Raw genomic sequence first — 22659 nt, forward strand, 5'->3', positions numbered from 1 at the left:
ATGTGACCCCATAGAATTGACTACCTGGATAAAACTGTTAACGCTTCATGGTGAAAACGTATTTAAATAGGCAGCCTCCTTCTCTGTTCTGCTCTTGTGTTCAGGAAGGACCAGCTCTCACTGGGTGTGAAGTGGGTCCTCCCACCTGCTCTGTCTCTTGCCCCCTCACATCTCTTTTGGGGGGAGCTTTCTACCACTTACCAGTGTTCCTCTTTTCCTTAGCCCCTCCGCCTTTATGTGTGTGTTTGGTTACCTGTCATCTGAGTTAACATCATGAGCCATACTTGCCTGATGGGGATGAAAGTCGGGTGACTAACGCGTCCCTCCTTTTCCCTTTGGGTGAACAGTTCTGAGATGCATTTTGTAAGGTTCCTCTGAAGGTCCATGGATCAAGTACAGCGGCCAGCTTACCATGCCCGTGGGGTGAGCTTGATTGTTCTACGCTCCTTCATTACTTTCCTTCCGGTGATCAGTTCCCAAATAAATTCCATGCGCGCAAGGCTTTGCCTAAGCTCTGTTTTCAGGGAATCAGGCTGAGACACTGAGGGGGGAGGCGTGAGGGAGAGATTGGGTGGGGGGCAAAGAGTCTTATGCTGAAGCTGTTCTCCCACCTGGAAGGAGAAATCAAAGAGAGAACAAGAACTTCCCCTTGGAGAGGGAAACTAACAGGGCACAACCTAGACCAGGGCCGAAAAAGACCTTCTTGGATCAACCATGCAGATAGCGAGAAAACTAAGAATATTTTCGTTTCTGTTTCAAAATTGGATCTCTAGCGGGACGGAAACAGGAGGGAGAGGCAGCCCCAACCGTGAGTAGGAGGCTTCCAGGTGATGGCAACCCCAGCGGGAATCAGCTCACCTCAGGAAACTCCCAGAGCAGATAAAGACTGGGCCGAAGCAGGACTCTTCTTAGGTCCAAGTGGCTGATTGTGCACCCACTTTTATGAGCACCTTGGGGGGCCCAGTGGTTAGTGGGGCTCTCATGTTAGACCTGACTTTGCCAGCTCTGGGGCCTTGAGGAGCGGTGTCACCGGCCACCGAGGTCTCCCCCCTCAGCCCTCACCAGCCTAGGACCTGGGGTCAGGACGAGGCTGGTGGGAGCAGCGCGAGGCAGGGCTGTGTGCCGCGGGCCCAGAGCAGCCTTGGGGAGCCGGACTCCTCTGCTGGGGCCCATGCCAGCCCCTGGGGGCTCCCGCACACCCCAAACATTGTCTCTGACTTTCCTTGCCGCCCGTGATCCATAATCCTACCTGGCCCTGAATCACCCTGAACTTCCTCTAGGTCGGGTGGCTTGTTGCTCTCACCAAGCTTTTAAACTGAAACCACAGAGTGCCTCACGGGGAAGCTCATCCTTGCGCTCCTTTGATGGGGCAGGAATTACCTGCCACAGATTCCCGAGACTCCACATAAACCCCTGCTCTGGGCAGCAGAGCTGGCATTCCCTCCCTGCTGGGACCTGCTCCCTGCCCCACTGGCTGGCTCGGTGCCATGCACGTGGACACGGGCAGTGCCTGGAGTTTCAAGCAGGACACTTGTTGCTTCTAGAAAGAGCCTCTTCTCTGGCCGAGAGGGTGGGTTTGTAAATGTTTTCCCAGGAAGCAAGCAGAGAAACAGGAAAGTTCTCCAAAGACACTGGCCATCCTGGGGGCCCTGCGGAGGCCGAGCAGAGCAGCCTCTGGAGGGACTTCCTTGCCGGGCCGGGCCGGCCGCCCCGCGGGTCAGGGCTGAATCACCGGGACACACATGCACAGGGAGGGGCAAAAAGTGAAGGCTTTATATTTCCTCTCAGGGACACAGCTCCCAGCTCACCTGCCCAACTGTCCGCTGCCCCGCCGGAAAGCAACACAGGTAAAGAGGATTTCTGCGCTTTATTATTCAGCGGTGCTTGTTGTCAGAGGAGAAGAGAGAGCAGGGAAGAGCGGGGCCTGGACAGGTGAGGAGGGAGTCCGGTGAGGAGGCACCTTCTTCTCTAACTGAGAGTGACTTTTCTTGACTCCTGATGAGCAGGTGAGCAGGTTTGCTGCTGCATGAACCGCCATAGGGAGCGTTGAGAATCCTGGAGGCAGGTCACTGGACTTCGCCTCTCTGATGTGTTTATTAAAATGGAACACTGTTGAGATTTTCTACTTATTTCTTACTTACTTACTTGGTCATAACTGTTATTCCAAGCAGAGTTCTTCATGCAGAGCTGTGGTCTCTGTGTGATGAAGTACTTCTCAGTGTCTTAGAAAATCTTACAGTCCTCATTCATTTCTTGATGTGCGGGAAGGAGTCCTTAACGTCCTGGCTGTCCGTTTCTTCTTATGGGTTTTGCAAAATAATTGTCTCTTTGTTGTTAGGTGGTAAATAGGTGAGGGCTCAGGGTTTGTGTTTGTTGATGGGGTGATTAGTCTGAAGGTTTCTATTATTCCTAGAAATTGAGCAGACACGAGACGTATACATTTGAAGGACAGAGTGAAAGTAAAAGAGTGGTGCTGGTCTGGAGAAGGGGAGGTAGGTACTAATAAAGCTAAGTCAGGAGGGAACGGTCGTGTGAAATGGGTAAGAAGCTACCTGGGCTCTGTGCCAGGTTGTAAGGAGCTGGTGATTTGAAATCCTTGGCGCTGCCAAGGAAATTTCCCCCACAGAAGCACAGCCTGGCCCTCTGTCCCCCTGCAAATCCTTTAGGATCTGTATTCCCTTTTAAGACACAGTTAAAACTGTCCTGCAAATAAGATTTCCAGACACCAAAGTTCATGAATTAATTCTAATTACGTACTTCCAAAAAGTTTTGAGAAATACTTAGAACTCAACTTCTTGGTACTGGGAGCCAAATGCCGGAGGAGTTACAGGGTCGTACTGTGAATTGAGCAAATAATTTGATATCGACTAACCATGACCAGCTGTGTCTAGTCATGGGTTTTATCTTGGTCAAAATTTCTGGATTTATTCTGCTAAGATGCTGCCCTTTTTCAACAGTCATAGTACAATAAAAATAAAACCATTTTATCTCAAATGAAAACTTATCTGAATAATATAGGGTGACAAGTGACAGGAGCATGGGGTGACAAGTGACAGGAGAATAGGGTGACAAGTGAAAGGCTTCAGGTGACATGGGGTCGTGGTCCCTTCATGGTTCCTGCCCTTACAGTGTGTGGATTCCCCAGCCCACCCCCCACCCCTGCCATGAATCTGTAATGTGTGTAAGAGCACTCACGGGGCTTGAGTGTGCTCATCAACACTCTATTTGTAATGGAGCAAGAGGCCCCTTGGGTGTCTGTCGCTGGTGCAGAGAGAGATAAACGTGTACTGAGGCGCAAACTACAGGAACTCTGTCATGAAATCTGTGTTCTCTTAGCACAGAGGACACTGGAAAGGAAGAGGTGAAGAGTAGGGGATCAATGCTCAGTTGGCCATTCAGCTGCCTGAAAAGAGAAAAGATGCTAATGGGGCAATTGTTGGAGACCAGGAGATCATTGAAAAGAGAAGAGAGAGGAGAGGGAGAGAGAGAGAGAAAGAGAGAGGGAGGAGGAAAGAGAAGAGGGAGATAGGGAGAGAGTGAGGGACACCAGAGGAAGTGGGAGAGAGGGGGACAAAGGTCACCAAGACCCTGTGATTTGTTGACTAGGTGGCATGGAGATCCAGCTCCATCATGGACTCCGCGGGGCATGCCAGGCTTCCAAGTCACATTCCTGCCTACCTCCAGCTCTGCCACCCACAATATTTGGTTTCTGATTTCACGCTCTTGTATTATAAAATTTCTCTGTCAGGTTTTTGAGTCTCTGCTCATGCTGTTCCCTTTGGAGTAAAGATTTCCTACATACATATACCTGGGTCACCCTTCTTTCTTCAGGAAGCAAAAGGGACATCATCTCTTTCAGGAATATTCCATGTAACTCTTAGGTTGACTTTATGTCTCTCCTCTGTGCTTCTACAGAATTCTGTCTACACGTGCATATTGTAGCACTGATTGGACTGACATTTCTTACTTCATTTCTTCCTTCCACAGATGTTTATTGAGTAGCTACTCATCGACCGAGGTTAGTTGAGGTGCTAGAATAAAGCATGTAAAACAAAGTCTTTACTCTATTGGAGGGCATACTCTGCAAGGGCAGGAGACAGATAATAAATCCATGTATGTAAGATGTTTATATGTACTTATATATGTCTAACATTTATATGAATTAGGAAAATGGGGTGGAGCATAATGGGGGGGATATGGGCTATTAAGACACTATCTGAGCAGAGAGAGAGATGAATGAGCTGCTGGAGTGGGCCATCGTTAGGAAGAGCATCCCAGAATAGGAACAGAAAGTACAAAGTTCCTGAAGTGGAACTACTTGGCATGTTGAAAGACTATAAGGAGGGGCATGGCTGGACCAGGTGAGCTGGCAGGAAACTGATAGGGAAATGAGTTTGATAGGTATCAGGGACCAGACCATGAAGGGGAAGCCACTGGAATGTTGGAACAGAGGCCTTCAGCTGTTCTCAAGCAGTTAAAACAAAATGGGTTGATATTTTAGAAATATCTTAATCTTCTCCAAAAATATAGATCAGAGGCAGGTAAGGACTGAACTAGGGAAATATATCTAGGTGACTGTTTCTGTAGTCCAGGGAAAGTTGATAAGAGCTTTGATCAAGATGATATTTAGAGAAGGTGAGAGTTGAGCAGAAAGTGAATATTTTTCAAGATAGAAAAAGCAGGGTGTTTTGATAGATTGTTCATGATGTGAATGAGACATTATTTAAGGATGTTCCCAAGGTTTTTAGTCTGAGCAATAGAAGAATGGAGAAGTTATGTATAGGGATGAAGAAAGCTGTTGAGGAGCAGCCTAGAAACAGGGTTAGGAAATCAAGATTCTGTTTCTGGACTTGCTGGTAGATACTCCAGTAGAGATGCAAAGTAGGTAGTTGGTTACATGAATCTAGGATTCTGGGACAATATAAATTTGGAAGCTAAAGTATATCAATGACTTGAGGTTGGAAGAGATTACCTGTTAGTGTAAAGAGAGGAGAAACCAGGGTTTGAATCCTGATGTATTGTGATCTATGAAGGTTGACAATGTGAATTAGCTCCTGCAAAAAAGACAGAGGAGTGTCCCGATGTGCGAGGAGGTGAACTAGGAGAGAATGATGACCTGGAATTTAAAGGAAGACAATGTTTGATAGCCATGGAGTCTCCTGGAGAATAAAACCTCCCTGAGGGCAGGCAAGAGGCTCCATCATCTCTCTGGCTCTGTACAGTTAGTGGTGCTCAAAAAATGTTTGCAGGATGGAATGAAACAAACTCTTGGTTGTCCTCAGATAATGCAAAGCTTAGATTTTCCTTGCCAGTCCTCCATTTTCTCTGCCTTCATGGCTGTGGCCCTGGTGTGAGGGCTTTGACCGGTCTCTGGGAATGATTTATTTGCTAGTATTGCCTTGCTTTCCAGAGGGGCCGGGAAATGAGGTCCCACCAAGGAGATGAAAATGTGCAGGGAACGTTGCCCAAGTTTGCTTTATTGATTATCACCTTGTGAGTGCAAAAATGAATAGAATAGAGCTGTTTTCCTCATGAGGCTGTGAAGGTAGAGAGTCTGGTGGGAAAGTAGTGTCTGGCTGAGTTTGTGTAGCTCAAGAATATTTTTGTACAAATTCCAGCATGAGGAGTGTCTGAAAGCATGGAAATTGAGAGCACAGAGATCCAGTTTCTTCTGCTCTCTTGCTCCTGAACAATTGCAGTTCATTTTTAACTGTACACATTGGTGGTGAGATAGCTTTGAAGTGTTGCTTGAAAAGTCCATCAGACGCTAAAATGACTCCTTTTTAAAATTGACTAATTTCTCAGAAATTGTGATTAGTATGTGTTCCTTCATGAATCAGTGTGCTCTCAGACTCTTAAATTCATGAATTATAGTAACTGAACTCTAGATATTATCTGTACCTCTAAGCGATATTCTGAGATTTTTGTTTCTATTCTCAGGTGGTGCTTGGCATAAAATGGCTTCCCTCAGCACCGCAAATGTTGAATTTTGCCTTGATGTGTTTAAAGAGCTAAACAGCAACAATATAGGAGACAATATCTTCTTCTCCCCACTCAGTCTGCTTTATGCTTTAAGTATGCTCCTCCTGGGAGCCAGAGGAAACTGTGCGGAGCAGATCGAAAAGGTATGGGATGCAGCTGAGAAGTCTTACATGCGCCCGCTGTGAGTCATCTTTATACCAAGAAAATGCCGCCATCTTGTGAAGAAAAAGCACATTTAGACAAATCATGTTTATTAAAAATGGATAATGGCTTACTAATGTGACGTGACACAGTTTCTTCCTTGTTATCACTGTTTTTATAAACCAATCTCTGCAGTTTACTTTCAAGTTCCTCCTTTCAGTGATTTAAAAACAACAGACACGTATTTGGAACTATTCTTACCTCTAGAAGATTGACTTGTAATAAGACTGAGTGACACTTTAAAAGTTACCAAGCTTTAAAAAATATTTATTGGTACATTTAAACTTTATAACAATCTCCTGTGACAGGTAGGGATTATTATTCTTATTTTGCAGGTGGGGAAACTGAGACCCACAACAGAGTGAGGGTGACTTTTCAGGTTACATGGGGCTAATCTGTAGAGGTTTTCCATTGTGTATATTGTTGTGGAAAGTCTAGAAGAAGGTCACTTAACAACTCTTAGGATACTTGTACATCTTTTTCTGTTTGTCTTTTTTCCTTTATTACATATATTGAGGCACTTTCATGGTTTCCATGCACTTAAAGTAGGTATTGTGTTGGAAAAACATGTGCTATTTGACAAGGCCCTGATGGCCACATCACAGAGAATGACCTGGTACAGCGGGAGAGGGGCAGAAGAGCCCTGTAGACAAAACCTTATTCCTGGAACTTAATAGACAGTATTCTGGGGCAATACACTTAATCTCCCCTGATTCAATTTTCCCAAAAGGATATGTGGATATTGATTTTTACTTTATTATAATTAGTCTTTTTCCTGGTCCCTTATTTAGGTTTTCTAAATTCCTGCTATGAGTGGGACCATCTGATATTTTCTTTTTCTTTCTGGCTTATTTCACTGAGCATGATCCTTTCCAGCTCCATCCATGTTGCTGCAAATTGCATGAGTTTATGTTTTTCAATGGCGGAGTAATAGTTCATTGTGTATATGCACCACATCTTCTTGATCCAGTCATCTATTTTTAGGCGTTTGGGTTGTTTCCGTAGCTTAGGAAAATCAACAAGCAACTATAAACCAGAGACACACTTAGGGGGTGGGGAGAGGAGGGAGTAGGATCAAAATAAGGGAGGGCGGTGGGAATTGTATGGGGACTATAACCAAGAGGAAAATGTATACATTGTGCAAAAATGAAAAATGATGTAAAAAATACATAAAATTTAAAAAATAAAAAAGGGACATGTGGATAATAGTGTCTCCTCATCAAATTGTTGGGAGGAGGAAGTAAAGTATGTAACAGCTTCGTTCATGACTGGGAATATAATGGTAAACACTGGCTATTTCTGTAAGTCTTGATCTGCAATGGGAAAGCAGGTCTTGTTACTGCTGATCTGTGTAAACAATGCATTGCTTTTGATACCAACTAATCCTCCTTTCATTTTCCAGGTACTTCACTTTAATCATATTGCAGAATCATTAAAACCAGAGTTTAAGGACTCAGCTAAGGTATGACTCTATCCCTGTTGAGCTATCAAATGCTCTTTAAATAGGAGCACCAGGAAATAATGGTCTAGGTTGAACAGCAGAGCGCCCCCTTTGGCCCAAGAGGGAACTAGTCGTCTCCCTTGATTACTCCTTTAATCATCCTGATAACTGCTACAGCCTGTAGAATTTAACATAATGATAACAATGGTCACAGTAACGTTGAAAATGTCCTCCAGATTTTATTATATGAATGAATGTCATTCTTACTCAACTTTTCTCTTTTTTTATGGTTGTACGTCATGAAAGTCTGCCAGCTTCCTCTGTCCAGTGTTAGATGTTTTTCTGTTCAATAAAGGCACCGAGCTAGGACCCTGATGCTTTGCCATATAATTACATGCAGGAAAACAGGGCCTTATAGTCCCCAACCCACATGCTTTGGGACTATGGTTCCTCGTTCTCTAGTAAGAGGATTCTTTTTGCCATTAAAATCATATAGAGTCTATATTCCTAAAATATAGTGTGTAAGCTAATGTTATCTCAGTATAAAAACTAATTTAATAAAAGATAAAATTATGTGGAGCTCTTACATGAAATAGTTGTATGTTTGCTTGTAACTGAGAGAATGCATACGGACATACAGATTCACAAAATACTTGCTTCACAGGACCCTGTTTATTGTAAAAGGATTAAAAACCATACTTTGGGAACCACTGTTTTAGGGAATATGAGCTTAACACTAACACATCCATGACTTGCCAGTCAGCTCACAGATGCAGCAAAGCTGCTTCTACGAGGAAGAGATGGGTGTGTGAGGCAGGTCAGTGGAGGTTGGGAGTGTTTGATCCAACGGTAACACAGAAACGGAGACATTGAGAAAGTGTGAATGGGGAAGTGATTCTATAGGTACAAAGGCAGCAACAGAACTTGGACTATTTCCCTGGATATGTCACAAGGATCTCTTTATAAAATCTCCTGCCTTTGGATTAAATCACTGGAGCGATGAGAGCATGTGTGTTTTGAAACAGCTTACAACTCTGTACACAATCTGTAACCAAAGTCACAGAGAACTGAGATTATTGTGCTAGAGGAAATCTAGAGAAGGAAATGCTTCAAACTTTTCAACTCCTTGTTTGTTAGTATTCGCTGCCCTTTTATGCAGAGGCAAACACCTAGCCCTCTATTTATTGTTTTCACATTATTTATAACTCTCTAATCGCAAGAAATCAGGCAATTTAATACTCCATTCTTTGTTTCCTGTTCCTTCAGTGCAGCCAGACCGGAAGAATACATCCAGAGTTGGGAGTCCTATTCTCTCAACTCAACCAGCCAGACTCTAACTATACCCTCAGCATCGCCAACCGACTCTACGGGACAAAGGCAAAGGCCTTCCATCAGGTAAATCCCCTGACCAGGTGGGCAACAGCTTCCTTGTCATCCTTTGAACTTCATATGAAGAGGGAGAACAGTCACAAGGCATTTATCATCAAGAGATTAGATTTGAGCTTCAATGAAATGGCTTGGCACACTCACTTAGCGTTGTGAAATATCATATAATAGCTTTACTTCTGAAAAATCACCAAAATTGTTAAACACCAAGGTCAGACATGAAGTACAAAACAAAGGTTAGAAATATTCCATATGGACCAGAAGAAAAATGAAATACATTTCTCATCTTATTTTCAGTGGTCTTTAGTGGCAGAGAATCAAGGGTTAGTGACGCATACACCACTCTTTGAGCTGAGAGATGTGAGCTGTGGAAAGCTAAGACACAGGACTTCAGACAAGTCGCTACTATAATTAAAATGAATTTTAGACAATGTTCATTCTAGCTCCCCTATGCCATTTTCCATCAGCATTATAATACATCGTCTGAGTGTTTACTACTATGCAGTCTTTCTACTTCCTACAATATGGGCATTTTCTCACACAGTCCTCATGTAGTGCTAGGTTACAGCTATAAAATTACCATTAATTCTACAATTGTGGAATCGATTCTGAAAAGTCAAGTTGACAAAAGATGGAGAGTTAAGTGGCAAAGCCTAGATTGATCTTTATCCAAACTCATCATTCTGCTTTTAATTGCTGCATCATTCTTCTGTGACTGAGGTGTATGCTGTAGCATCAGTGGCATAACTTTTGTTTGATCAAAGTTATTTAAATACCAGCCAGGTCATGGAGGATGAAACCCTGAATTACTAATATTCTCTGCTAGCCTAGAAGTGCTGACTGTATCCTGTAGAAGACAAGCGTTTGATTGTTAGAATGTATTCAACTTTGGGAAACCCACCCTGATACCAGATATTTCACAGGTGATTCCTTCTCTGCCCAAGAATCATGTAGGGAGTTTTGTGGAGAGAGCCTGCTGGGGGCGGGAGTGGCGGAACAACGTGGAGCTGGAACATTCTTACATCCCTTTGTCTTCCCAAAGCAGTGTTGTGGACATGAGAGAGATTCTCACAGTGGCTGGAGACTAATGATTGCATCTGCTTAGAAGTCAGAAGCTCCTCATTAGCATTGTGGGGATTGTCATGATTTGGTTTATTATCACTGGGTTCTTTCTGGAAAAATTGCCCATCTCATGGGGTAGAGGAGTCACTTAAGTGTGCGTCAAACACAGTGGGATCCAGCTCAGGACAAGAATCATCTCAAGGCCCACATTTTGCTCTTGGGTTTCCTTTTGTTCTGCACTGGGTTTACGCACCAACAAACCCATTGCGGAAATGGCAGGCCAGACCTGGCAGCCACTTCTGTCCTTGCCATACTCCTATGCCTTCTATCATCCCCGGCAATTTGTGGTGGAGCATCGGCTCCTGTGGGCTGAGAGCTGTGTCCCCTCGCTTTTGAGAATGGGTCATATCACTGGGCTCACAGAGAGCTGATGGCTGCCTTGGCAGAGAGGCACTCGGAAGCACCCAGGTCTAGGAATCAAGGGAGGTAAGAGGAGGTGACTCCAAGATGGTAAAAGGAACCAGTTTGGGAGTGGAAAGTTAGTTCAAAGAGAGGGTTAGGTTTTTTCAGCTGAATTTGCACATTGTTTTTACTTGGACAACATGTTATAGGTGAACAAAACAGTGAATTCGTTAAGATGTTATGTTCACTTTCTACAGAAAGTTGAAACATGTCAACTGTCTGCATCAGCCATTACTATTATTCATTTTATATCTAGTGCTTGGGGGGAGGGCAATACCTACCACAGGGAGACATACCTTCTCCTGTACCTCAAACAAGCAGTCCCGTAACCACTCTGACTGTTTTCCTGTCTAGATCAACGCAGCAACTCCTGTTTATCTGCTTTGAAGAGGGAGAATGAAAAGGAATGGACTATAATGCAGTTTGTCTTTTTTCTAAACAAAGTGTTTTAGATAAGAATGCCAAGGAGATGAAGGAAAGAAAACCAGACATTTCTGAGGATCTATGTGGAAAGCCTTCTGATTTGTTTTAATTGATTTTTCTTATTAAAAGCAAGCATTGGTGAATTCTGCTTCCTTTCAGATGCATATACCTGACCTGCTTTCGTCTGCAGGTCAGGACTTTAGATACCTCGAGCTGGAGGCTTTTATTTTCCTATACTATTTTTGTGTTTTCTTTTACAGCAATATTTAAACTGTTCTGAGAAACTTTATCAAGCCAGACTGCAAACCGTTGATTTTAAACAGGCTACAGAAGAAACCAGGAAAATCATTAATGCTTGGGTTGAAAGTAAAACGAATGGTAAGAGCAAGGGATTCACTCATGTGTCTGCAGACTCTGGGGGGGCTGTTGGTAAACTTCCTGAATCAGCATTAGCAGAGGCTGGGAGAGGACTGACCCTGGCACTGGGAGAGCAACAGTGGGGAAAATGGGGGGCTATTTTGAAGTTCTCTTACAATCACATGTCTTTCGTAGTGTAAGTCAAGTGACTGAGAATGAAAAGGACATTATTTTTATTTATAGACGTGAGGTACATTCCACAATTAAATTTGATTAAATTTAAATCTACCTTTTGCAATCTTAAGATAAACCCTATGTATTAACTAAATATTTATTTTAAAAATGCCAGATTTAATATTTGATACCAAGGGCATAGATGCTTTGTTATTAAACACTTGATCCCAACCAAAAGGCCTAGAAGTGATCACTTTGTTATTTAAAAGCAACTCATTAAGAAAGTTGGGGAAAAAAATGTAGAGAGACTAATAGATTCTTATTTGTTACTTAAGATTAATCTTGTATCTAAATGTTTGTCCTTTTCCCACCACTTCCAGACTGTTTTGGAGCAAATTCCAGATATCACATCTTTCTTCCTGTATATGTTTCAGGCTGTTTCTGTCAAACATACAGGTTATTTAAAAGGAATAAACTGCTAAATCATGATAACATCTCAAAATTAAAAACAATCATTTACTATTAAACATCCAGTGAATTTTCTAATTTCCCTAATTTTTTTTCGTTTGAGTCAGGATGCAAATATTTGCGTATTGTAATTGGTTGATAGCTCCCTTAAATCTTCATTTTTAAAATAAATGTTTTGATTGAAGTATACATACTTATAAAAATTCATGCATTGCTTTTTGACAAATTGTCACAAGGCAGAATTTATCACAAGAGTGAACGCACTCACTCGTGTAACACCATCCAGGTCCGGAAAAGAAAATATTAGTTACTGGGCGGGGCACACTCCAAGCCTTCAGATTTTTCCTTCTGGAAACTAGCCCACCTCATCCAAACTTTAAGATGTCTCTGAGTTATACTATTAATTTGTTCTACCTATTTAAAACAATTCCATTCAGTTAGAATCATAAAGCAAGTTTAGATTTCTTAGGCCAATGTTTTGGTTGTGAGGTTTGCCCGTGTGGTTCCCTGCTGCGTGACTTATTCAGTTTCATTGATGTCTGTTTTGCTCTCTGAATATACCTATAGTAACCCATTTTACTGTTTTTTTTTTTTTTTTTTAATGAACGTTTGGAATATTTTGAGTTTGGGTCTATTATGAACAGTGTTGCTAGAAACATTTTGACACAATTGATATATTTTGATAAGATTCAGGTTTGTTTTGTTTTGACTTTACTTTTGGCAAATATACTTCATTGGGGATGTTGTATTTTCAGCAGAAAGTAAATAACATTTGGCCCCTTCTCTGTTTTTTAATTTTTTGATGTTAGTGACCATTGAGGAATAATGCGTGGGTCAATTATTTCATGATGGGCTATAAAATCACAGTGTTTCAATTCTTGCATTCCTTTTTTATTTATATGCTAGAATATTTCTATGTGAGAAACTTTGCCTCATAAAGCATTCAGTTACCCTAAAGTACAATTCATACGAAAAAAGTCAAAGACAAAAAATCATGCTGAATTCTTTCTCTTCGATACTAGATTTTAATATAATGTCCCTCTACCCCCCACCCCCATCCTCCATCCCTCACCCCTTACCCCCCACTCTACCCCCACCCCTCCACCCCTCAGCCAGCACTCTCCAATTGCAGCCAGTGAGTTTTCCTGGGAAGGTATCATTATAAAGTCATCAATGCAAACATTTGACATGGGCAGGAAACAGGTCTTGCAGCATCTCAAATTTATAATTAGCCTCGTGAAGGAAGTGTCTCCAAATTTCTTGCGATTACTCAACTCCATTATTATCTAAAAGCACCATCTATTGTTTTCTGCTACAAGGAAAAGTCAGAAACCTCTTTGCCAAGGGTGCGATCGAACCCTCGTGCGTGATGGTGTTGGTGAACGCCATATACTTCAAAGGAAAATGGCAAAATAAATTTCAAGAGAGGGAGACAGTTAAAACTCCTTTCCAGCTAAGTGAGGTAAGTATTTCATTTTCAGATCAATGACACATTTTGCAGGATGCAATAATTGTTTAAGGATGGTTGAGAAGTTTTATTGAAAATACCAGTGTAGATGTCTCAGTCCCTTTAATTGTGATTTCTGTGAATTCATCTCCATTTTCCTCATGACGTGACAGTTGGCTTTCTCACAGGGGATCTGCTGAGGCTTCAGACACCAGCTGCCCTTCAGAGTGGGTGTCCTGTCCTTTCCTCACTGTTCTGCACCTGTCCATTCTCTCCATCTATGCTGTGGCGATTTTCTCTGGCAGCACTACAAAGCAATCTGTATGATTTCTCCCCCAGAAAAACTCTATTTGGAATAAAAAGAGAAAATGATTCTATGATATCATTTTTCCCACACAAATTATTTTAGGTGGAAACACTGGCTTTGTTTTTGGGAAACAAATTTATTATTATTATTATTATATATATATTATATTATTATTATTATTATATATTATTATTATTATATATATTATTATATATATTATTATTATTTATTATTATTATATATATAACTACACATGTTTCTGATAAATATTATGTATATTACTATATAGTCAAGCTATGTATACAAAATGTCATACTTTAACAATGACTTATTTTAAAGTAAAAAAATTCAAAAGCTTTGCAGAAGAAAGTGTTAAAGGGTGCACTTCGCAGATGGTATTTTCCCCACGCCTTTACAGTGTTAATGCAGACGTTCACGGTAAGCAAGAAAATCAGTTTACATACTTGTGCGTAAACACAGGGAACTGTACCCTCCAATTATATCCTTTTTGGTTTTTTTTTTTTACAAATAGGGTAAAAGTGTAATTGTGGACATGATGTACCAAACAGGAACATTTAAACTGGCCTTCATAAAGGAGCCTCGGATGCAAGTCCTGGAGCTGCCCTACGTTAACAAACAACTGAGCATGATTATTCTGCTTCCAGTTGGCACGGCTGACCTAGAACAGGTAAAGGAACAAGAACGCCAGCGTGCAGAGAAAGCATGCTTGCACACCTGCACGCCTGTGCGTGCACACACATGCACACACGAGGACAGGCACACATTGTGGCCCATGATTTAGTGAGTCTCTGATTCATTCTTAATATTTAGCAAAAATGCCCAGGGCCTGGAGGGGGAGGGGAGCACCTGCTCCCTGCCAGGTATTCTGGAGAATAATCTATTTTTGCATTAAGAAAAAACCAAACAAACAGCTGGAAGCCAAAGTGCCATCTCGCACAAACATGCACGTGGGGAATACCTTCCTGTGGGAATGGTTCCACTACAGTGGGGGCCCGGTGCACAGAAATCTGATTCCGCCCCCCTGCTCTCAGAGGCGGTCTGTGGGATTCACTTGGAACATGCTTTCTCGGGCTCGTTGGCATTTTACATGCCGGCCTCACTGGAAAATGAGCACTGCAGGCTGGAGGAATGACCGCCATGGTGGCAGGAGGGCTCGGCCTCCAGGCCCCTGGGTGGGCTCCGTGTGAAGAGGTTTGCAGGCCCAGAACATTTGGGAAGCTGTTCAGACCTGCTCTTCATTAGCATGTGATTTATTTCCTTATTTGTTTGCTTGTTCCCTATATACCAAACATCGAGTGAAGGGAGGCCAGGGTTCAGTTTGGGGAAAACAGCACAGCAGAGACAGGGAAGGTGGTCACAAGGGGATGACAGCAGAGGGAACAAGGCTCCAGGAGTCACAGCAGTCACACCAGAGACAAATTTATGGGGTGGGGGCCAAGCACCATGAAATGTTCCAGCTATGAGAATCAAGACGCAATGGCCAACTCATCCAGGAGATAGAGACCGAGCAGCAGGAGTATAGGGGACACCTATGTGCTGAGAGAATGAAGGGACAAGATGGTAGGACATGCTTCAGAAGTTTAATTACAGAATATCGCTGAGACACAGGCAACAGGAAAGGGAAGAGGTGCTGGATGCAAGATTATGGTTTTGTTCCTGATAGGACAGTGCAGGTCTTAAATTTAGAAGAGGAAGTGGTGGCTCTGAGTCACACACACTGAGAATTAGAAAGGAAACAGTGGGGCCTCCCTGGTGACACAAGGGGTTAAGCACCGCACTACGAAGCAATCTGCAGCCTCTGCAGCACAAGTTTAATCCCCGGCCATCTAGGGAGGTACCCACATGGCACAGCAGACCTCTCCTCTCTTGCCTGCTGCTCCCCTCAGCAGTGTATTTCAGTCAGTCTGCCTGTTCTGTTCCCCACTCTGTCTCTGGGGAATCCTCTCACCCCCCACACCTCTGGCCTGTGCCCCAGTTCTTGTATGCATAAATAAATAAATCTTTTAAAAAAAAAGAAAGAAAAGGAACAGTGCTCAGGGCAGGGCGTGTGTTCTGGCTGGTGGACTCAGCTGTGTTTCATCTCTTAGATAGAAAAACAGCTGAACCTGAAGACCTTTTCTGAGTGGACCAGCACGTCTAACATGGTGGAAAGGGAAGTTGACGTACACATCCCCCGGTTCAAACTGGACATCAAGTATGAGCTGAATTCCCTGCTCAAGTCCCTGGGGATGACAGATGTCTTCAGCCAGATCAAAGCAGACCTTTCTGGAATATCCCCAGGAAAGGGCCTGTACTTGTCAAAGGTCATCCACAAGGCCTATGTGGATGTCAATGAAGAGGGCACAGAGGCAGCGGCCGCCACTGGGGAAAACGTCGTGGTAAAAAGACTCCCCATCCGGGCTCAGTTCATGGCAAATCACCCCTTCCTGTTCTTCATAAGGCACGTTCGCACCAACACCATTCTCTTCTGCGGCAAGCTCACCTCTCCCTAGAACGATGGGGTTGAGCCAGGCCTGGTGCCTCAGGTGGTGAAGGCACAAGCCTGTGGCTGAGCACGGTGCGGACCTCACACCTTAGTCTGCTCATCTACACGACAGGTCTAGGATCTTTCCCAAATAATTCCAAGAGTTGGTGAACCCCGAGATTGTGGTGATCATGGAAGAAGTTCTATTTATTAAAAAAAAAAAAAAAAAAGCTCTTCTGCCTCTCTTATCTTTGGAACCTCGTTTGAGTGCTATCTGGGGGAATCGATCAAGTCGATGACAAAAATTTAAGGGATTAGATGTTCTTCACTTGTGTATATCAGTGGCTCTTAGGGGACCACGCTACCTTCTGAAGACCAATTTACGAGCTCCAATTTTGGGTGGATTTTTAAATACTGTAATTAGCTTTGCATGTGGAAATGTAAATGAATTTTAGTTCAAAATTCTGTATTGGCTATAATAAATATGGGAAATGAATACAGTTTTGGGAAGACTATATTCCAGCGATTAAATGATTTATGAAAAGAAAATTTTGAGTGTCTAATTCAGTGAACAATACAGTGAAAATTTTGGTAAAATCTTCCTGTCCTCCCTCATCCCTCACTCAGCCCTAACTTAAACTCCTTATCTTTCTGGAAGGATCTCTTCCTCTTGGTTGAGATTTGGTGAATTTTATGGAGTTATTGGTGAATGTTTTCCATCAGATTTATAGGGAGGGACAGGACAAGCAGTTAAGTGTCTTGCTTCTGGCTCACAAAGCCAACAACATCTGTTACTGGGCCCATTACTGAAAATGTTTGTGAATCTCTGTTTTGGGCTGAAATAGCTTTTGAGTCCTCAGACAAAGTCTCGCTGAGATTTCTATCGAATGCCTGTTCTGGAGGTCTCTCCCCTCTACTGGTCAGAATACCAACATTTTCAGTCCTTTGCATCCTCTGGAATCTTCATTTGACTCAGTTCCTGATGACTGTTTTCTGCCAGGAAGGGTATAGGTAGGGTGGATACCCACTCTAATGGGCAGATATGTCTGACCCAGGACTCAAGGAGACTCACGTATAGCTTTCTGGTCATGCTTTCTGGCCACCCTCTCTGTTCAGCTCCCTCCTGTCTGCATCTTGCCCCCAAATTCTAGTTCAAAACCTTAATGCTGACCTCTGTCCTCTGCCCAGCAGGAACAAATCTTTCTGCAAGGGTGCAGAGAGCTGGGACGTCTCACTAAAAGGGATTCCTTCTCCCAAGACTGTGGCCTTGGGTGACCTGTACTTTGTCCAGTTTTATAGTGATTTACCACAGGAGGGTGAGTCTGACATCCATGACTTCATGAGAGTCAGAACAAGACATACATTCTGGAAAGGTCACGTGGGGTCAAATGGCCATCTTTATGATGGGAAAGATGCATTATGAACTACGACGTGAAAGACAGCACAAAGGATGTTTGCCATATTAATAACCCCTTGACAGGAGTAGAATATCTTAGAGGTGGGGATAAAATGTCGGTTCATGGTTTATTTGGGTTATAGGTAGATAGCATCTCTGGGAAGTTCAGAATCCAACCATAGTGTCGTCAGTGGCTTCACTGGGTGATGGAATTCTCTGGTCATGTGGGTATGAGTCATAGTTACCTGCAGCAGCTCTGCTGTGATCGTGCCAAGAATTTTCCTATCTGGTCCCAAGCATTTTGACCATCAGTGTTGAAAAGACCCTTCATTAAGAAGCAATAAAACCAGTATGAGATTTGGCAGTGTTTCTAGATTCTATATGCAATGTACATATTTATCTATTTTTAAAATACTGCTTTTTGTTAATTAAACCTTTGAATGTCCCTGTAGATCTTGTGTCTCCAGGCTACATGAAACTAATAATCTCTTTCTGTCTTAGATCTCACTGGCTATTGTGGCTCCTTTTGAATCCCACTCCCTTACTTCACTAGTCTCCCCAGTTCTCCCTGGGGTTCCCCACTCTCCACTTCCTCACTGTCTCAGTCCACATCACTCTCCTGGCGTCACACAACAGCGGTGAAACCTGTAACTACGAACAGGTCCATCAGAGGCATACATGGCATCCGGACCTGCACTGGGTCAGGTCTCCCCGAGTCCCAGGAGCTGCTCCTTCTGTCCAAAGGACCTTTGGATTTGGCTTGGGGAGGAATTTCATCATTTGGGGTGGCGGGTTGTGTTGAAAGCGCTGGCCAGCCCTGATGGAATCTTAATCCATCCTTCTTGAGTCAGGCTGCCTTGGCCTTGTTCAGGGATGGTGCGGAGTCTATCTGAACTGTCCCCTGAAGCAGCTTCTACCAAGTTAGGTCCCCATAACTCTAATCTGATGTCACTCACTTACTGGGGCTGAGACTCAGAGGATGTAGGTAACTTGTTAAAGGTCACATTGTTGGTTGTAGAGCCAAGATTTGAGCCTCAGCTTCTTGGCTTCAGAGAGCTTGCCCTGTCTTCTGTGTTATTGTTTAACGTTACTTGGAGAAGTTGGAGGTGGGGTTAGATGGCAATTTGGAGTCCCAGGTTTTAAGACTGCTTTTGCCACGGCTCTTTAAAATCCTTGATTTATTCCCTAACTTTTTGTGTCAACACTGGTTTGGAGGCCGCAGATGTCCTCTGCAGTTCTGTATCCCATCACTAGGTGACAGACTTGATTGCAGGAAGGAGCTAAGGGTTCCGTAGGTGTACGATACTTAATTTGTAAATGTTATCTGGAATCCTACTAAAAGAAATTTATGGGCTACTGTAATTGGGTATGATGCATATTTGTTAAATTTCTATTCATCAAATTTCTTTGAGTTTGCATTTAAAAGCTCCACTTCTCTTTATTTTTTCTAGTGCATACATATTTATTCAATATCTGCAGAAGAATAAATGAGATAGTGGAGAATTTAGCTGCCTCATTCATGACTATGTCTAGAATAGTATCTGGCTGATGATAGGGTCACAAAATTATCTGATATTTCTTTTTTTTTTTTGTTTTTTTTATAGAGGCATTTATTTTATTTTATTTATTTGTTTGTTCATTTTGTTTATACATGCACTGGGTACAGTCAGAAGCGCAGGAGGGTGAGAGAATTCACCAGAGCCAGAGCGGGGAGCAGAGCAGGCAGAAGGACCGAAGTACACTGCTGAGGGGAGCAGCGGGCGGCAGGAGAGGTCTGCGTGCCATGTGGGACCCTCCTCCAGTGGCCGGGGAGCAGCCGGGGATCAAACCGGCGCCGCAGAGGCTGCGGGCAGCTTCGCAACCCAGCGCTCAAGCGCTGCGCCACCGGGGAGACCCAATTATCTGATATTTCATTTTCTTTTTATCATGTTCTAAGCGCTTCATTAAAAATACTTTAATTTTTCAATGAATGTTAGTTTTATGGAAGAGTTGTGTACATAATACAAAGACGTCATACCTCTCACTCCGTTCTTCATACTGTCAACATCTTAGATAATCATGCTACAGAGAGAGAGGATAAAGACAACAGTGGTTCAGTTTATCAATTAAATGAAAAACCGTATTTGAATATTACTGATTTTTCCACCAATATCCACTTTCAGTTCTGGGATCATATCCAGGGGTTCACACTTCATTTAATTATTATTTCTTCTTAGTCTCCTCCAGTCTATAAATATTCCTTGGTCTTTCCTTGTACTTTGTAACTTGGCAGTTTTGAAGGGTACGGGTGCATTATTTTACAGAATAATCAATTAATTAGGATTTGTCTGATCTAGTCCCCTACTTGGGGTGAGGTTATGCATTTGCGGAGAGAAAATCCAAAGAATGCTCATGGCTCAAGACCATGATGTCTTCTTGCTGGTGACGTTTATCTTGATAAGTTGGGTAATTTGGCGACTATGATGTTTCTCCAGGGTCAGCTTGCTTTTTTATACTTTTGTGGTTAATAAATTAACATTTGAGGAGATGTTTCAGAGACAATGTAAATCCTCTCTCTCTCAAGTGTAACCCCCAAACACTGGCATCGACGTTTTTCCTATGATGACTCTGTTAGCCACTGGGCTGCATTGCTATGCTGTTGGCCTCACTGTTTATTCTGGCAGGACCTAAAGTCCTTCCCCTGGAGAGAGCACAAAAGGTAGGGAAGGGTGCACATGCTGTGATACTGACTGTCGCCTGCTTGGGATAAAGATTCTTTGCTGAATTGTAATTATATTCTTGAACTGGACCTCTGGGGAGGAACCTCAGTGTGCATGTTTCTAAAGTGAGAAGTTTTGTTCTGAAAAAAATATTGGCAGCAGATGTCAACAATAATTAACTAAATAGGATGCACCTTCTGCAATCTATTATAAATGTGAAGAGACATAGTTACAAAATTTATTCAGGGGTATAAACATAAGAAATCACAGATATTCAGAAAAATAAAAACTCATTAGTAATTCTTCCCTTAACTCTAACTCTTGTAAAATTATACTAACAACCTTCCAGGTTTTGCCCATGTGTATCTATGCATATATTCAAATTTCTATCTAAAAATACACCACATTGCAAACACCATGTTAAATGTGCTTTTTGTACTTGTATTTCAGACACATTTCTGTGTCAATAAGAATTCTCTACAAAATACCTCTTAAGAACAGTACTGTATTCATCTCCAGTTCTCAGCAAGAGTTATATCAATAATGACTTTATATTGTGTAGTTTGCAGCTGGTTTCGTTTTTTACATTTTGAATGGAGCAGATTTTATTTTGAGACAATCGTGAGGGTTCCATCCCCCTTGATGTCTATGCCCTCCCTTGTGGCTCTGTGCTCCCCGCCTTGATGAAGAAAGGACGCACGTGTGGTGCACTGAAACTTCTCAGTGGACTTTCTGGGCTCATAATAGTGACAATAGTCTCGAAAGTTTGGTTTTTGCTTCTACATCCCTGAATTTGAAAGAGATAAACTCTCTGAATTTGCAGGATTTGGCACTAAATATTTAGGGCAGAAACGAGGGAAGCAGAGAACATGTGGTTCGTTTGGTTCACATAAGTAGACCTTTCTGTTGAATACGTCCATAGGACTAAAACAGCAAAATTATAGCATAGACTTCAGGTCAGCTATAATTTTGGAATTTGGTTGGAGTAACAAAAAATAGGCAAACTACTTTGAGGAATGGACATCTTTACCGTGTTTAGTTTCCTAATCCATAAACATGATATATCTCATCATTTGAGTTTTCTTTCATTTCTCTCCTTTATAGTCTTCATTTTTCTGTGATTTTTGGCTTGTTTTATAAAATCAATATTTATAATTTGCTAATTTGTAACAGGGTGGTCCCCAGGAAAGGGGGAGGTTCCAGGTTCCCTGCCCCACCCAGGGGAGGGTGGAGCTGAGCAGGGAGAGAAGAAGCTGCAGAGGAGACTGAGAAGGAAGGAAGCAGGATGGAGCTAGGGGGAGACCTGGAGGAGGTACATGGAATGGAGAGACATGTGAAGAAACTGCGCTTGCCTTTTGGTCATGGACGGGGTGACACAGATGTGGGTGAGACCCAAGGGGAGGTGACAATGGCAGCTTTTATCTTGATGTTGATTTTGCTCTTTTCCTTCCAGGCTTGTCTGGTTGTTTCTGACCCTTTTCTGTGGGTCCCCACTGGAAGATGCTTTAGACTTGGGGCAGGCTTTGGGGTCTTGCTCTGGGCCGATTCTGCTTGAATGGACTTTTACCCACGAGGGGACGGGGAACTTTGGGTGCTTGATTTAAAAACTAGATTCTTTGCCTTTCCTGTATTGTTTCCTAGTTGTATTAAAGTTCCTTCCCATTAAAGTCTCATATGTTTTGTGTTGATGTGGTGGATGGCAGAACCCATTTAGAATAGGCAGGTTTGCGGGGTTTGGGCTGCCCCTCTCCCTGCCCTGTAACAGATTCAGCAATGCAAATGTCAGGGCAGAAAATGAGGTGCAGGGTCATGGACAAGCCTGGTAGAGAGAATTCAATTCTGTGCAGTCAAGTGTTTTAATTCTTTGTTTAGTTCTTGTCCTTTGGTACTTGTTTTCCAAAGCACTACGGCAGGCGCAAGACCCTCTTGTGGCCAGAATAACCCTGTTTTTATTCATATTGTTTGTTATTTATAACAAAGACATCTTGGGAACTCATTCTTCCAAATGAGGTTTATCCTGGTGTACCTGCCACTATCCCTGGTATGACCGCCATGTTTTTTTTTCAGGCAACTTATTCAATATAAAGATATGTTATCTCTGGAAACTGCCACTTCAGGGGCTGCATGTTCAGTTCCACTGTCACTGTGTCCCCAAATTCTATCAGTCTGTGTTCATGCTGGGTTGGCCTTGCTGCCTCATCCTCTTTGTCTCCTCTCCTACCCGTTGTTTTAATCTTCAGGAGGGTTGTGCAAGGTCCCCATCATGTATTCCCTCAAAGTCACTGCCCCTCGTCATGGTGAATTGCAATGAACTCCAGCTTTTCTTGATGTTCCTGGTACTGCCTGACTCTCTTACTCTTCCACTTATT

At 42.8% G+C, this 22659-nt stretch overlaps 1 protein-coding gene across 2 annotated transcripts; it reads left to right on the forward strand.

Moving 5' to 3' along the window:
- Nucleotides 1-1742: 1742 nt before the first annotated feature.
- On the forward strand, nucleotides 1743-16223 carry SERPINB11 (serpin family B member 11; the record flags this gene model as incomplete). Of its 2 annotated transcripts, XM_084252018.1 has the most annotated exons (8): nucleotides 1743-1847; nucleotides 5941-6125; nucleotides 7586-7645; nucleotides 8891-9019; nucleotides 11218-11335; nucleotides 13276-13418; nucleotides 14243-14398; nucleotides 15819-16223. In XM_084252018.1, the coding sequence occupies 7 exons, from the start codon at nucleotides 5958-5960 to the stop codon at nucleotides 16221-16223; spliced, it is 1179 nt and encodes a 392-aa protein (XP_084108144.1). The 2 variants fall into 2 exon arrangements, with proteins under 2 accessions (XP_084108144.1, XP_084108145.1); XM_084252019.1 differs by lacking the exons at nucleotides 1743-1847; nucleotides 11218-11335; nucleotides 13276-13418 and having other exon boundaries at nucleotides 5958-6125.
- Between the last annotated feature and the right edge of the window lie 6436 nt (nucleotides 16224-22659).

This window comes from Talpa europaea (genome assembly GCF_964194135.1).
Source record: "Talpa europaea genome assembly, chromosome: 13".
Classification (NCBI taxonomy): Eukaryota; Metazoa; Chordata; class Mammalia; order Eulipotyphla; family Talpidae; genus Talpa; species Talpa europaea.